Source organism: Beauveria bassiana (assembly GCF_000280675.1).
Source record: "Beauveria bassiana ARSEF 2860 unplaced genomic scaffold BBA_S00004, whole genome shotgun sequence".
NCBI classification, from domain to species: domain Eukaryota; kingdom Fungi; phylum Ascomycota; class Sordariomycetes; order Hypocreales; family Cordycipitaceae; genus Beauveria; species Beauveria bassiana.
The window spans coordinates 583,957-598,169 of NW_007930839.1; the positions used below are offsets into that span (position 1 = coordinate 583,957).

Genomic DNA, 14,213 nt, shown 5'->3' on the forward strand with positions numbered 1-14,213 from the left:
CGAGGAGTAGGTGGTGGTGAGGGGCAGAGGGCCTTTGGCCGTGGTGACGTAGGCGTCGTCTCCCACGCTGCAGACCATGTGCGTGGCGGTGTTGGGGTTGGACAGGCAGAAGAAGCACTGGTCCGGGCCGGGAGGTGGCAGTTGCTGGTGGTGGCGGTGACGTTTCTGACGTCTCCCGTCGTGGTGCTGGCCGTAGCGGTTGTAGGATGAGGCGTCGCCATCGTCGACGTCGTTGCGCAGGCGTTTCTTGTCTCGCGAAGCAGAGAGGAGCGGCGAGGCCGTCGCTCCGGGCGGCACCGCGTCGTCAACAGCCTTGTTGAGCGTAAAGGCGTACAGCGCCTTTTGCTTGGCTGCGTTGCCGTACGGCGCGAGAGAGATGAATCGCGTGACGGAGACGTCGTCCGAGTTTGCATCGCCAGCGGCGGCGGCGGCGGCAGCCTGGATAAACGGCTCGCGCTCGTAGAAAAAGGCGCCCGGCGACGCGGTCAAGTGGTACCGGGGCCGCAGCGCCGCGCACAGCTCCGCGACGCACCGGCTCGCCGTCGCCGCCGCCACCTGGCTCTTGTGCGCGTCGTCGAGCGGCACCTTGGAGTACTTCCAAATGTCCGCCGGCCAGGTCGACGTGAGCAGAATATCCGCGCCATTGGCGCCCTTGAGGCTCCTGGCATCGTCTTGTGTGTGAAATGCCACGTGCTGCTCCTTGCTGTTGTTACCCGCCGCTCCGTCTTCGTTGCCGTTGTCGTCGTTGGGTGGCAAAGAGTCGACCAGCGCGCCGCCGAGGCTCACGATGCGCAGGCCGTCAGACGTCTTGGTGACGCTGCGCCGGCCGAGAAAGTGCAGGTTCGGGCACACGTCCTCGTCGGCGCGAAGTTTGGCGACGATGCGCGCGGGGAGCGGGTGCGCGGCGCCGACGGAAAAATAGGTTGGCAGCGGAACGGGTAAGGACCCGGACAGCAGGGCGTCGAGGACAGAGTCGGGGGTGCTGGGGCCAAAGACGTCGCCGGTGAGGAGGGCGAGCGTAAACGAGTTCTTGGCGTGCAGGGCGGAGAGCTTCTTGAAGGCGGACTCGAGGTTGCCGTTGAGGCTGCCCAGCACGATTCTGAGGAGGAGGGAGGGATTAGGATTGGGACGTTGGTCAATGGGAGAAGAGTCAATTGTGCTTACATCTTTGGTGCCGCCATGGGGAGATTGGACTGCTGTTGGACCGGGCTACGTTTGTGCAACGAGTCAGTGTGGTTGGTGGTGGAAAAGAGAAGTTGAAGCTTTAAGAGATGGGCGCCGCGATAAAATGATGCGCGTGGAGCATCATTGGCTGCATCCCTGCAGTGAATGCCCCACATACACCTTATCAGTTCTGCCGACTATCAACCAGCCAAATTTTTTGGAAACTTTTGGGAAACTTTTTGGCGGGGACTGAATTTCTAGCTTCAATTGGACTTTTTTTTTCTCTTTCTCTATTCTGCACTTGTTGTGAGTCACCATATACACAGACGGGGCACTGCGTACTTTTCTCTGCAAGAATTTTTCTTCTATTCTTGTGGAAAGTACACAGCCGTCGCGATGCCGTCCAAATCATCAGGGCGCATCGCCAAAGTGCGCAAGAATAAATACTCGACACCCCATCAAAAAAACCACCGATGGACGTCCTTTTCCGACAAGATAGCCCAGTTCAACTCGCTGCAGCCGCTGCGGCGCGTCCGTCGGCACGATCTCGACACCGAGGACCTGTCGACCGCGACGTCCTATTTCCAGACGGGCCTGCAGAAGTGGAACGAGCTCAACCTCAGCCGGTGCTTCATCTCCTTCAAGCAAAAAGTGCTGCCCATTAGCGAGACGCTGCCGCAGATTCTACATTTTGAGACGCGCATCATGGACCTGCTCGAGGAGCACATTGCGATGCAGGACAAAGACGGGCTGGAGCCGCTGTTGGACCTGCTGACGGCGTTTGCGCACGACTTGGGCGCGCGGTTCGAAAAATACTACGAGCGGAGCCTGGCGCTTGTCATTGCGATTGCGAGCCGCCCGCAGGTCGTCGAGGTGATTGAGTGGACCTTTGGCACGCTCGCGTTCCTCTTCAAGTACCTGTCTAAGCTGCTGGTGCCGGACGTGCGGCCGACATACGACGCCGTGGCCCCGCTGCTCGGCAAAACCCGCCTGCCGGGCCACATTGCGCGCTTCGCCGCCGAGGCCCTGAGCTTTCTGGTCCGGAAAGCGGCCGCACCGTCGCACCGCGAGACGGCGCTAGTCCGGCTCGTGGAACATGTCCGCGCTGATCTTGCGAGTATGGTCGACGACAGACAGTTCACACTCTACAACGACGGTGTCATGACCATGTTTGCCGAGGCTTGCAAGGGCACCGACGGCACCATCCACTCGGCCGGCGCGGCCGTCCTGACAACGCTCATCGCTGCGATCCCCGACGACGAAAAGACAACGCTGGGGGGGCGGCAGGTCTGGACCGACGTTGTCTGCGGCGTCCTCACAAGCACGACGCATCACGCCCGCACCGAGCACTTTGACGACTATGCCGAAGCCATCTTTGACGCTGTTGAGCTGCACGGCGTGGTTCCCGACACACCGCCCCCGGCCTGGGCTGTGGTACCGCATGTTCGAATACTCGGCACGCTGGCGGGCGTGCGCAAAGGCTCGCGCATCAGTAACTGGAACCGCCTGATCCAGCAGCTCGTCGCGCTGCTCGCCAAGATGGTTCCGTGTCCGCCCGCCGACGAGCCGACCGGCGCCGATGAGAACGACAACCTGTGGACGCGCGTGCTGGTCAGCGCGGCCATTGCCTGCCATCACGCCCCCGTTGAAGCTCTCCTTCCACGCCTCCCGTCGCTCATCCGCTCGCTGACCCGCGAGCCGCTCATGCGATGGTTTGTGCCGTTCTGCGCCCTGTTTTGCAAGTTGGACCCGCGCCGCTTCGGCAGCCTGCTGCGCGGCGACTTTCAAAGGTTTCTCGCCGCGCACTGGTCACACGCCGCGCACGGCTGGTCCAACGAGGATATGCTATGTGCGCTGCTGCCGCGCATGATGGAGAGCCGCGTCGCCTTCCCGTCGCCTTCCGACAAGGACGCCTGTCGGCTGCCCCAGAGCTGGCAGGACCAGATCGTGTCCAAGTTTGAGCACCTCGAGATCTCGCCTTTTCCCGAGCGCGGGCCGTACAACAAGGACCCGCAGGTCTGGCGCGATCGGTGCCTGCCAAAGTATGCGGCGCTGCTGCAGATCTTGGAACTGACGGCCGTGCACCCCTCGACCAACGCCCGCATCGCGGAGCTGCTGCTCAAGAAGCTCAAGCTGGCGCTGCGGCCCTCGTCCACGCTCGACTCGGATGAGGTGCGCTTTATTGTCGGGCCTGGCTTCCACGCGTACTTGGGCATGAGCAAGGCGGCAGGCGTCATTGACCCATCTCTGAGCCGGCTGCTGCGGGCTGCTCTCCCGCGCTTTGCCCGCTCCGTGGGATTCCTGCGCTCATATCTCACCTATGTACAGACAGTATCTGACAGCGCCTCGCCAGAGGAACAACCTGCTAGCGAAGAGAGCTCATCAGAAACTGACCCCGCCATCGCGTCCCTCATTGAAAATTTGGGATCACCCTCACACGATATCCGACTCACCTCACTACAACTACTACAACATATGGACACATCTGCCGACGTCATTGGCGCCATGCTGCAGATTGAAGAAACGCCTCTCCAGCTTCAAAACACAAGAACAATCGGCATGCTCATTCGCAAACTGGGCCAAGACTATGCTCACGTGGACAGTTCCAGCTGGGTCAGCCAAGCTGTTCCGTCTTTTCTGTTTGGCATGCTCACGGTTAAGCTCTCACCGGTCTGGGATGATGCCACTGACACCCTTAAATATGTTGCGCAGTCCAAAATTGGTGAGGAGGCCATTGCCAAAATTGCGTTTCGGTGGCTTGACGTGCCCTCGCCGCGATGGAAGGCCGCGATGGGCGATGGATCGGCCACTCAAAGACCCGTCCTATCAGATTTCGACTGCACGGCGCATCTGGCACTCACCAGGACTGGAGAGAGCATTCGAGAGGATGCGGCTGGTGCGGCAACGAAACTGCTCGAGATATTTGACCAAGAGCAGCAGCTCGTGGAGAACATTGCCGACTTTGCGCGGAACCGCGCCCTCAAGGTGTTCAATGCGCTGCCGGCCATTGCCGAGAAGAGGTCGCGCCAGCTGGTGCCTCACCTACTCTCCTGGGCTAGCGAGTCAGAGGACACGGTAGAAGATGCGACGGGCGAGGATGCCGGGGCGGAGGAGGATAAACACTGGTCGCTGGCCGACCGAAAGGGCATCATCGGCGTGTTTTCACAATTCGTCAACCCCAAGGTCCTGTACCAGCACGAAAAGGTCTACAATGCGCTGCTGCGACTCCTCGAGAACGGTGACATTGAAGTGCAGAGGCTAGCGCTCAAAGGCATTCTGGCTTGGAAGCAGGAGGCCGTCAAGACGTACCAAGAAAACCTCGAGTTCCTTCTCGACGAAGCACGCTTCAAGAATGAGATCGCCGTCTTCTTGCAAGATGACGAGCTCATTAAAACGGCTCACAAACCCCAGCTGATGCCTGTCCTCCTGCGCTTGCTATACGGCCGCACCATTTCCAAAAAGGGCGCCGCCAGCGGTCGCCATGGCCTGCAGGCTACTCGTCTGGCCGTCATTCGAAATCTTTCCCTCCAAGACATGGGCGACTTTCTCGACATTGCCATGGGCAAACTCCGCGACGTCCAGGTCCTCGGACAGTCGGCAGTGCAGACCAAGGCGTCCTTTAGCGAACCTATCATTACGCCGCGCCAGCAAGTTGGTTTCCTCAACATGATTTCGTCGTTGATTACAGAGATGGGCAGCGGCGTATTGGATTACATGGAAAAAGTACTAACCCCGGTACTGTACTGCCTAATCTACGCCTGCCGGAATCTGCGGGACGTGGCGGTGGAGGCAGAAGAGAGCGAGAAAGAAAGCAGTGTGTCGCTGCTCCGAGTCGTCCGCGTGACGGGCATCAAGTGTCTCATTTCGCTTTTCCAAAATGCGCAAGCTTTTCAGTGGGAGCCGTACCACGATCTCATCATTGAGGAGATTGTGTCGCCGAGAATCGAAAACCTTGCCGCCGAGACGACGCAAGGTGTTTCTGGACTCATGCAACTCTTCTCTACCTGGTCCGTTCTTCCCAAGTCGGCCTTGTTCCTCGCTCCCCACGGCACATCACTGCCAGTGGGCGTCTTGCCTAGTGTCATCGACTGCATTTCAGGACAAAAGACAAAGGACGACGTCAAGATGCACTCGCTCGAGATTCTGCGCAACCTCGTCAAGCTGGCCGTGGCCCCGGCCAGTGAATCCGAATTCAACGAGCTGATCAAGGCGGAGTTGTTAGACGCCAATGTGAAGCAGATTTTGGCGAGCATCACCAAGGTTCTAGAGGAGCAAACCGTCAGCCACTCGCTCCTCGAGGCGTGTGTCGAAACTATCCTGGCATTTTCAATTGTCGTCCAGGACATTGGAAATATCCAGTCCGTCATCCGCATCTCGAGCTATCTGCTTAACCAGCCTCCGCGTCGGGTCAGTCCCAAGACCAAGGGACGCATCCTGCTTATCGTTGAGAGCTTTGTGTCCATGGAACACGCTGGTCAAGACACTCAGCTGCTGCAGCAAGTCTACGAGACTCTTTCATCTTTATTTAGCTATTTCAAGGACCGCGAAAACAGACAATCGCTGGCTCGCGCTCTGCTTGCGCTGTCAAAGCAGGACTCTGAAGTCGCCGTCGTCGCAAGCTTGTGCAATGAGCTCAACTCGTACAAGGAGGGCCGTTTGGACGAGCCAGATTACGACCGACGCCTGAGCTCGTTTACGACTATTGCTGCTGAGCGCGAGGTTGCTTGGACCCCGAAGCAGTGGCTGCCCGTGCTGCACAACCTCATCTTTTACATCCGCGATGACCAGGAATTTGGTGTCCTGTCGACCAACTCTGCCGATGGTTTGCGGCGATTTGTTCAAAACGTCTCCGATGCCGAGCCCGTCAACATCAAAGTTGCCTTTGAAGAGACACTCAAGTCTGTGCTCATGCCTGCGGTGTATGCGTGCGCCCGCGACCCCTCTGAGACGGTGCGCCGCCAGACGCTCCGCGTGTTTGGCTTCCTGCTCTCCACCATGCCCGACTGGGCGCCCGTTGCCGACCTCAAGGGTCTGCTCACGGAACAACAAGAAGAGTCGACCGAGCCCGCTTTCTTCTTCAACCTGCTGAGCCCCGCCGTGGCACGTCAGCTCGAAGCTCTCAAGGCCCTGGAAGCTGCCAATCTGTCGCAAGAAATGGGTAGCCAGAACCTGGCGCAGTTCTTCATCCCGCTGCTGGAGCACTTCATCTTTGGGCGTGAAGATGGCACTGATGATCATGGTCTCGGTGCACAAGCCACCACGACAATCGGAAACCTGGCCATGTCTCTCCACTGGAACCACTACCGCACGACACTCCAGCGATACATCAGCTACGTCGGATCCAAGCCAGAGCTGCAAAAGCAAACTGTCCGTCTGGCTGGTCGGTTTGCGGACGCTCTTAGTGCCTCGAGGGAGAGCAAGGGAGACGCCATGGAAGTAGATGGAGAGGATACCCCAGCACGGAAGCAGCGCCTTGCCACGAGTACTTCCAAGACCCAGCTTCCTGTCGACATTTCGGAGTACTTTTTGCCGCCCCTGACCAAATATCTCCACGAAAAGGACGAGTCCGAAGTCAGCTACCGTGTGCCGGTTGGTGTCATCATCGTCAAGCTGCTCAAGCTCCTGCCGGAAAAGGAAATGACCCAAAAGCTCGCCGGAGTCTTGACTGACATCTGCCACATTCTGCGCAGTAAGAATGACGAATCTCGAGACTTGACGCGTGACACGCTGGTCGAGATTGCCGTCGTTCTCGGCCCCAACTACTTTGGCTTCATTCTCAAGGAGCTCCGAAGTGCCCTCACGCGCGGTTACCAACTGCACGTCCTGTCGTACACCATGCACTCTGTCCTGGTTGCCTCCGTACCCTCCTTTGGCCCTGGCGATCTCGACCACTGTTTACCCGCCATCGTCAATATCATCATGGATGACATCTTTGGCGTCGTTGGTCAAGAAAAAGACGCCGAGGGCTACACGACGCAGACCAAGGAAATCAAGGGCAGTAAGAGCCAGGACTCGATGGAGCTGGTTGCCAAGACCGCCACCGTGACGCACCTCATTCACCTGGTCAAGCCTCTCCGGGCTCTGCTCATGGAACAGGTCGACCTCAAGATGGTGCGCAAGATCGACGCGCTCATGTCCCGCATAACCGTTGGCCTATTGCAGAACCCAGCCGCAGAGAGCCGTGATACTTTGGTATTCTGCTACGAGGTCATTCAAGAAGTCTACAACAGCCGAAAGCCCCAAGAGGAGACAAAGATGGACCCGAGGGTGCGAAAGTACCTTGTTCAAAAGGGCGCCAAAAAGAACGACCGAGGCAAGGGGTCCAAGCATACTTACAAGCTTATGCGGTTTGCATTCGACATTATGCGCGCCATGCTCAAAAAGCACGACAGCCTGCGTACTCCCGAGAACATTGCTGGCTTCGTGCCAATCATTGGTGATGCTATTGTGGATGGTGAAGACGAGGTCAAGCTTTCGGCGTTTCGTCTGCTGGCGGTCATTGTCAAGGTACCCATGGGTGACGATGGTGCCAACCTTTTCAAGGTCACTGTCAGAGAGGCTACCAAGTGCATTTCCATGTCGACATCTACCACTACCGACCTTGCACAGGCTGCGCTCAAGCTGCTGTCCGTCTTGCTGCGCGATCGACGCGAGGTGATTGTCAAGGATGCGGCGATCGACATGCTCATTGCAAAACTCAAGGACGATTTCACCGAGCCCATGTATCGCCATGTCACGTTCAACTTTTTGCGGTCCGTCCTTGAGCGGCGCGTCGAGACCGCCGCCGTGTACGACACGCTCGACCACGTCGGCACCATCATGATTACCAACGACGACAAGGACACGCGCGATCTCGCCCGGGGCGCATTCTTCCAGTTCATCCGCGAGTACCCCCAGAAAAAGGCGCGCTGGGCCAAGCAGCTCGATTTCATCGTCGCCAACCTCAAGTATGATCGCGAGGGTGGCCGCCTGTCTGTCCTGGAGATGCTGCACCTGCTTCTCATGAAGGCGTCGGACGAGTTTGTGCAGCAAGTAGCGTCGACATGCTTCCTCCCGCTCTTCTTTGTCCTCGCCAACGACGACAGCGAAAAGTGTCAACTGGCGGCCGGGGAGCTGATCAAGGAGATCTTCCAGAAGGCGGACAGGGAGCGCATACAACAGTTCCTCACGCTGCTACGCTCGTGGCTCGACAAGAAGGATAATTTGCCTGTGCTGCGACTGGGCTTGATGGTCTTTGGATACTACTTTGAGGCAAACGAAGACGCCGCCAAGAATAGAAAGGACTACAAGCTTGTGCTTTCTACCATCGGAGAATTACTAGATCAAGATGTTACCGAGCTGGATGCTGATCTTGTCAGCACCGTCATTAGCACGATGCAGCTGTTTACTGTGCAGTACCCGGAGCGGGTTCTCACACCCGACAACGAGCAGCTGTGGACCAATGTTGCCCTTTGCCTGCAGCATGAGGATGTCAATGTGCGTCTCGTGACAATCCGCTTGATTGCTGTGTATCTGGGCGACTTTGCGAAGCAGAGCGGCAGCACGCCCCCCGGACAAGCGCTCAAAGGATCTTACGGTCTCACGCTGCCTGTGGAGAAACTGCAAGACTATGTGCGCCTGGGTTTGAACGTCCTGGGCGGCGCCCAAGTCGACGAGGCGCTGGCCAAGGAAGTCACACAAGTCATCATCTTCCTCGGACCTCGCCTTGCCGACGTACCTGAGAAGAAGACGGCCAACGGCGAAGTCACCGGCGAGGAGCAGGAAGAAGAAGAAGAGGAGGAGGAGGCAGCGGACCAGGACGAGGAGGAGACGACCCAGCGTCCCCGCGACATTGGCTACCTCTTCTGGCGTCTGTCCCACATTCTGCGCAAGGAGATACGCCCCCGCTCCTACGCCATCGTCCCCAAGATCCACGCCATGGAGGCGCTCGAGACCATTGGGCGGCGCATCCCCGTAGAGCGCCTGCGGCCGTCGCTGCGCAAGGTACTGGAGCCGCTGCACCACTTGACGGACCCGTCGATCCCGGTGCCGTTTAGCGCCGACGACGAGTTCCGCGCGCGGCTCGACGGCATCAAGACGCGCGCGCAAATCATGATGGACGCGCTGCAGAAGAAGTTTGGCACGGCCGAGTACACGCGACTGCTGCTCGAGATTCGCGAGGCGGTGCGGAGGAGGCGCCAGCTGCGGTCGAGCAAGCGCAAGATTGAGGCGCTCGCGCAGCCGGAAAAGTACAGCCGCGACAAGCGCAAGAAGCTGGACCGCAACAAGGAGCGGCGCAAGGTGCGGTCCAAAGAGCAAAAGACGATGCGACAGACGTACAAGACGTGGTAGTGTTTTCAGCATCATGCATATTTGCATTCATATGGAGTTTTGGAGTTTTTTATTTGTCACGTCCAAAGACGTTTATATCAAGTTTGAGAGGAATCTATCAATATACATTTTCAATTGCACCATCTCCCCTTTTCGTAGAGTGCACTCGCGCTTCAATGCTTCCTAAAAGTGGAGGGTATTGTAATCAACAACGCCATATGACCTTTTCTATGTTATATATAGTACAAGATGTTCTGCGCCAACCGATGACCGCGGCCGTCTATCCCCCCTTCTTCATGAGCTGCCCGCTTTCGTATCAGCCTCTTGCTCTTCGTCCGGCCAAAACTCAATGTCTCCATCCTCGCCGAGGCTGCCACGCTTAACCAGGCGGCCCTTTTCGCGCATCAGGTCCTCGACCGTCACCTTACGGTCGCCAAAGATGTTGAGGTGGTCGCTGATGACGTGGCGGTTGCGGCAGCCCGGACAGGTGATGAGGGTTGAGCCCGTGTGGTAGCCCTGCTTGGATACGTTGTGGTGCGAGCGGTGGCCGCACGGCACGCAGGTAAACGAGAGCTGGTAGTAGGCCGGGTTCTTGGGCTCGGGGCGCTCGCCTTCGCTGGCGGGCGCCTCCTCGGGCTGCCACGCGGGCGATTCGGCTGCGGCGGCAGATGGCTCTGCTTTTACTCGTTCGGAGGGGCGCGGAGGTCGGGGAATGGTGTGCGCAGCGCGGAGGAGCAGCAGCGTGGGGTGTCGGCTGGCGACGGCGGAAGGAGATGATCGCAGGAGATGGCTGGCGGTGGTCTGGCGGAGGGCGCTGGGGCGCAGATGCCGCAGGAGAGAGGATGCGGTGCGGGAGGCCATTATGTGCGCGTTATATTGATGGTGATGCGCAAGGATAGATAGGGAGAGTTGAGGTAGTAGATGGGAGGTTGTTGGGGTGGAGGAGTGAGTGTTGGCGCGCAGATGTAAAAAGTTGCATGTCGGCGGCGGCGAGATCCAGAAATTATTTTGGAGGTTTGGTGTCTAGCTTGGGGGCGGGTTTCTAGAAGCCTCGGACGAATGATGATTGTAATAGACAGGTAGCTGCACGCGATAAGGTGCTAGAAATAGAGGAAAATGAGATCAATTGAGCCTCGTGCTAACTTCTTTACCAAATTGTCATGGCCTGTCAATGTTTGCGCTTTCCATCGTTCGTCTGGCGCAACCGGCTGCCAGCTGGCAGCAGCTGGCAGATTTGTCCGACAAAGCGAGCAAACGCAAGAGCGTGAATTGTTGTGTCACTTCTTAGATGAGAAATGAAATATCGCAAGATTGTTACAGCCATTTATCTTCTTTGCTTCTGCTCGCGTGGCTTATCGTGACTCATCCACGACTGATTGTCTGATCACCAATCCGCCATCATACCGCTTACACGCACCGTTCCATATGCATCTGAGCAAGATCAAGGCCATCATCGCCAGCACGGCGCTGACAATTTCTGCACAGAGCGACGACCTCGTCTCAGCATTCAACATGGTCAACCAGGCGCGAGCTGAACGGTTCGTCAAGCCGCTCTCCTGGAGCCCCGACCTGGCCGCCTACGCGCAGCTCTGGGCCAACCTCATGGCCAGCAGCCAGGTGCCCTTCCAGCACGCCGCCGGCGCGTACCGCCCGTCCCAGGGCGAGGTTCTCTACGTGCAGGAGGCCTCGGGCTGCCACCCGTCGTACGATGAGCCGTTCCAGTCGGCCATGCGTGCATGGCTCGCGCAGGCGCCGCTGTATGATGACAAGCCCATCGTAACGGGCCACGAGCCCTGGCTTCACTGGTGTAGGTGACGGTAGAGAGCGAGGCGCAGAGGAGAGGAGAAGCAGGCTGACATGTAGGATGCAGCACAGTGCATGTGGTTAGGATCAACGGAAATCGGATGTGCGCGCGCCTACAGTATCTCCGAGGCCTACAAGATTTTTGTCGTCTGTCGATTTAGCCCAGAGGGCAACGTGTAAGTTGAGAATTGAGCCAAGAGTGGAAAGGGCAGCTGCCCACTAACAATTTGCCTAACAGCTATGGGCAGAAGCCGTTTTAATAAGGCAGGGGTCACTGTCAAAGACGCATGTTATCAACGTCTACATGTATAACACTTGCTGTTGAGAATTTGAGGAATATCCAAATTGAGGAGAAGCGATGAAATAAAAATGATTAAAAAGAATTGCAAGCAACTCGATATTCAATCAATTGTTTTGTTTGCTTCCTGTACTTGAAAGCTGCTTACGTAACTTGGGACATTCCGAATTTTTAGCAGCAAACGCGCCCCATGAGAAATGGGCCTCATCTGCTAGCTAGCCCATCGCGACGCATTCTCCATCTACGCCATTTTCATCTTGTACCCTCGACTTCTCGAGTGTCCATCACGCAGCCTCCCGTGAACTGACCGGGTGCCACCAGTCTAAACTCCCATACACGCGATTGTGCGCCAAACGACACGACAGTTTGAGACTGGCTACCGGCAATCACGGCCAACGTCCGCGCCCTTGTCCACAGAACCATCCCAGCTTGGGGATGCCCATCGAGGCACCCACGCGCCCATGATGGAACGAGCAAAGCCCCAGGCGTTTCAATCCAGCTACGCGCCGCGCCTGCGAGCATACAACAACTCGCTGCTCACGCCCGTGCTGCCCAGCGCGCCCAGTGTCAACCCCCTTTCCCGCACAACCAAGCGCGGCACCACGGTAATCAATTACGCCGAGGACGGCTACGACGACCTCGAAGATGACAGCGATGACCCAAGACGTCGGCCCACAGGCTTGCGCAGCCTGCGCATGCACGACACCAAAGGCCTGGACTGGTCCGGCAAAGCGGGCAAGGACACTCTCCAACCCGTTCACCTCCAGCCCATCTGGCGCGACTGGATGGGCAAGACGAGATCCATACGCAGCGACCAGCAGACCGCCGCGCAGTCCAACCTACCGCTAACGCTGATACCGATCCGAATTGACCTTGATGTGCCCTCCTTTGTGCCGCAACCGCCATTTCCCCCACCCAACACACCTGGTGTCGACCTCTCTCTGCCGCAGTACCGACAGCAGGAGCTGACGGTGCCTTACAAGCTACGCGATATCTTTTGCTGGAATCTGCATGAGACGCTGATTACGACAGATCAGTTTGCGCAGACGCTGGCCCAGGACCTGGACCTGCCCAACAGGCAACACATTGCCGCCGACATTAGCAAACAGATTCGCACACAGCTGGAGGAGTATGCGGGTGTCGCGCTTCATCCCCTCTTTCACTCCGACCAGCCTGTTACGCTGCCGCAGCCCGCGCAACCCGCTGTAAATGCAACCACAACAAGAGACCGACCCTTGACCCGAGACATTTCGCCATACTCTGCCGCGCGTTTTCTCTCGAGGGCAGACACGCCGGCCCAGGCGCCAGCTGCTACGCCGGCAACGCCGGTGCCAGGACAGGCGACCGGCGTACCTGCTGTCACGGCCGAAGCGACGGCCATTCTCCCCGACTCGGACGATTTCAACCCCGATGACACGTACCGATGCATCATAAATCTCAACCTCAACATGTCCTCGATGCTGTACACCGACAAGTTCGAGTGGTCGCTGCTCCACCCACCTGGCACGGCAGAGCTCTTTGCTAAGACGACGTGCGCCGACCTGGGCCTGCACGGCGAGTGGGTACCGGCCATGACGCACGCCATTTACGAAGCGGTCCTGCGGTTGAAGAAGGAAGCCTGCGAGGTGGGCGGGTTGGTGACAGGCTGGGGTGGCCTCCAGCAGGAGCTGCCAAATGATGCGGCGCTCGGCACGGAAGCCGGCTGGCGCTACGACCCGGACCACCTCGCCGAGGACTGGGAGCCCAAGATTGAGATTCTCAGCAAGGAGGACATGGAGAAGCGCGAGGGCGACCGCGAGCGCCAGGTGCGCCGCCTTCGCCGCGAGACGGCGCGCTTCAGCTCCACGACGGGCATGCTCACTGGCACGCCGTTTGGTGGTGCCGGAGCCGTCGGCGCGCCCGCCACGCCATATGAGCCCGAGGAGGAGCGCATGGGCCGCGGTGAGCGCTCCAAGAAGAAGCGTCGCTTCCGCAGTCTCAGTCCCCTCGGCCGCGGCGGCACGCCAGGCGGTCGCGGCACACCCGACGCGGGCGGCTACGGCGGTGGTGGCGCGCTCACCGACGCGGAGCGCTTCAACTGGCGGTGCCTGCACTGCCGCATCTGGGGATCCAGCGTGTGGGCTGTCCGCGATGGTCCAGCAGGTCCTAGAGTATGTACATTCCGTTTTTTCCTGGCCTCCCACCATTCTCTTGTTGTTTCCACTTACTAATGACATGATAGACGCTCTGCGCCAACTGCGGTCTCTTGTACGAGCGCGATCGCAAACTCCCTCGACAGACCAAGAACCTCCATTTACAGGATGTACGCGCCGGTTGATAGCCAACAAAATGTACCTTGCAGTACTTGGTGAAAGTGATGGGGAATTCTCTTTGGCATTTAGCTATACCAAAAGCAGTAGGGTTGATTCAAGAGTTGATTTTGTAAAAGATGTGAAATTTCTTTTTTTTTTTTCATTTATTTGGAAGACTGGTCGAGTCTAAAGGGACTAGCTCTTCATGGCGTCTACATAACAGGTGGGAAAGGGAGGGAGGGCGGGAAACAAAGAGGCGTGATGAGAAGATTGATTTCCTGGCCTCTTTTTTTTGAGACTGTATTGTGCTACTTGTTTTTTTTCTTTCTGCGGGATTTCGTTACGCA

General features: G+C 58.0%; 5 protein-coding genes across 5 annotated transcripts in view; 3 read left to right on the forward strand and 2 right to left on the reverse strand.

Annotated features, from left to right (window-relative positions):
• BBA_01975 (CwfJ domain protein) overlaps positions 1–1,181 on the reverse strand; it is a gene marked incomplete at both ends in the record, with an annotated part of 1,919 nt that extends 738 nt beyond the window's left edge. Inside the window, 2 exons of the mRNA XM_008597072.1 lie at positions 76–1,099; positions 1,165–1,181. Of these exons, the coding sequence (XP_008595294.1) occupies positions 76–1,099; positions 1,165–1,181 (1,041 nt within the window). The remainder of the gene's footprint in view (positions 1–75; positions 1,100–1,164) is intronic.
• Positions 1,182–1,560: 379 nt separating this feature from the next.
• Positions 1,561–9,495, forward strand: BBA_01976 (down-regulated in metastasis; the record flags this gene model as incomplete). Its single annotated transcript, XM_008597073.1, has 1 exon — positions 1,561–9,495. The coding sequence occupies one exon, from the start codon at positions 1,561–1,563 to the stop codon at positions 9,493–9,495; it is 7,935 nt and encodes a 2,644-aa protein (XP_008595295.1).
• Positions 9,496–9,768: 273 nt separating this feature from the next.
• Positions 9,769–10,335, reverse strand: BBA_01977 (DNL zinc finger protein; the record flags this gene model as incomplete). The annotated part of the gene is made up of 1 exon (XM_008597074.1): positions 9,769–10,335. One exon carries the CDS (start codon positions 10,333–10,335, stop codon positions 9,769–9,771), a length of 567 nt encoding a protein of 188 aa, XP_008595296.1.
• Positions 10,336–10,899: 564 nt separating this feature from the next.
• BBA_01978 (riboflavin aldehyde-forming enzyme) lies at positions 10,900–11,537 on the forward strand (the record flags this gene model as incomplete). Its single annotated transcript, XM_008597075.1, has 3 exons — positions 10,900–11,281; positions 11,345–11,453; positions 11,516–11,537. 3 exons carry the CDS (start codon positions 10,900–10,902, stop codon positions 11,535–11,537), a joined length of 513 nt encoding a protein of 170 aa, XP_008595297.1.
• Positions 11,538–12,039: 502 nt separating this feature from the next.
• BBA_01979 (snf5/smarcb1/ini1) lies at positions 12,040–13,892 on the forward strand (the record flags this gene model as incomplete). The annotated part of the gene is made up of 2 exons (XM_008597076.1): positions 12,040–13,725; positions 13,797–13,892. 2 exons carry the CDS (start codon positions 12,040–12,042, stop codon positions 13,890–13,892), a joined length of 1,782 nt encoding a protein of 593 aa, XP_008595298.1.
• Positions 13,893–14,213: the final 321 nt, after the last annotated feature.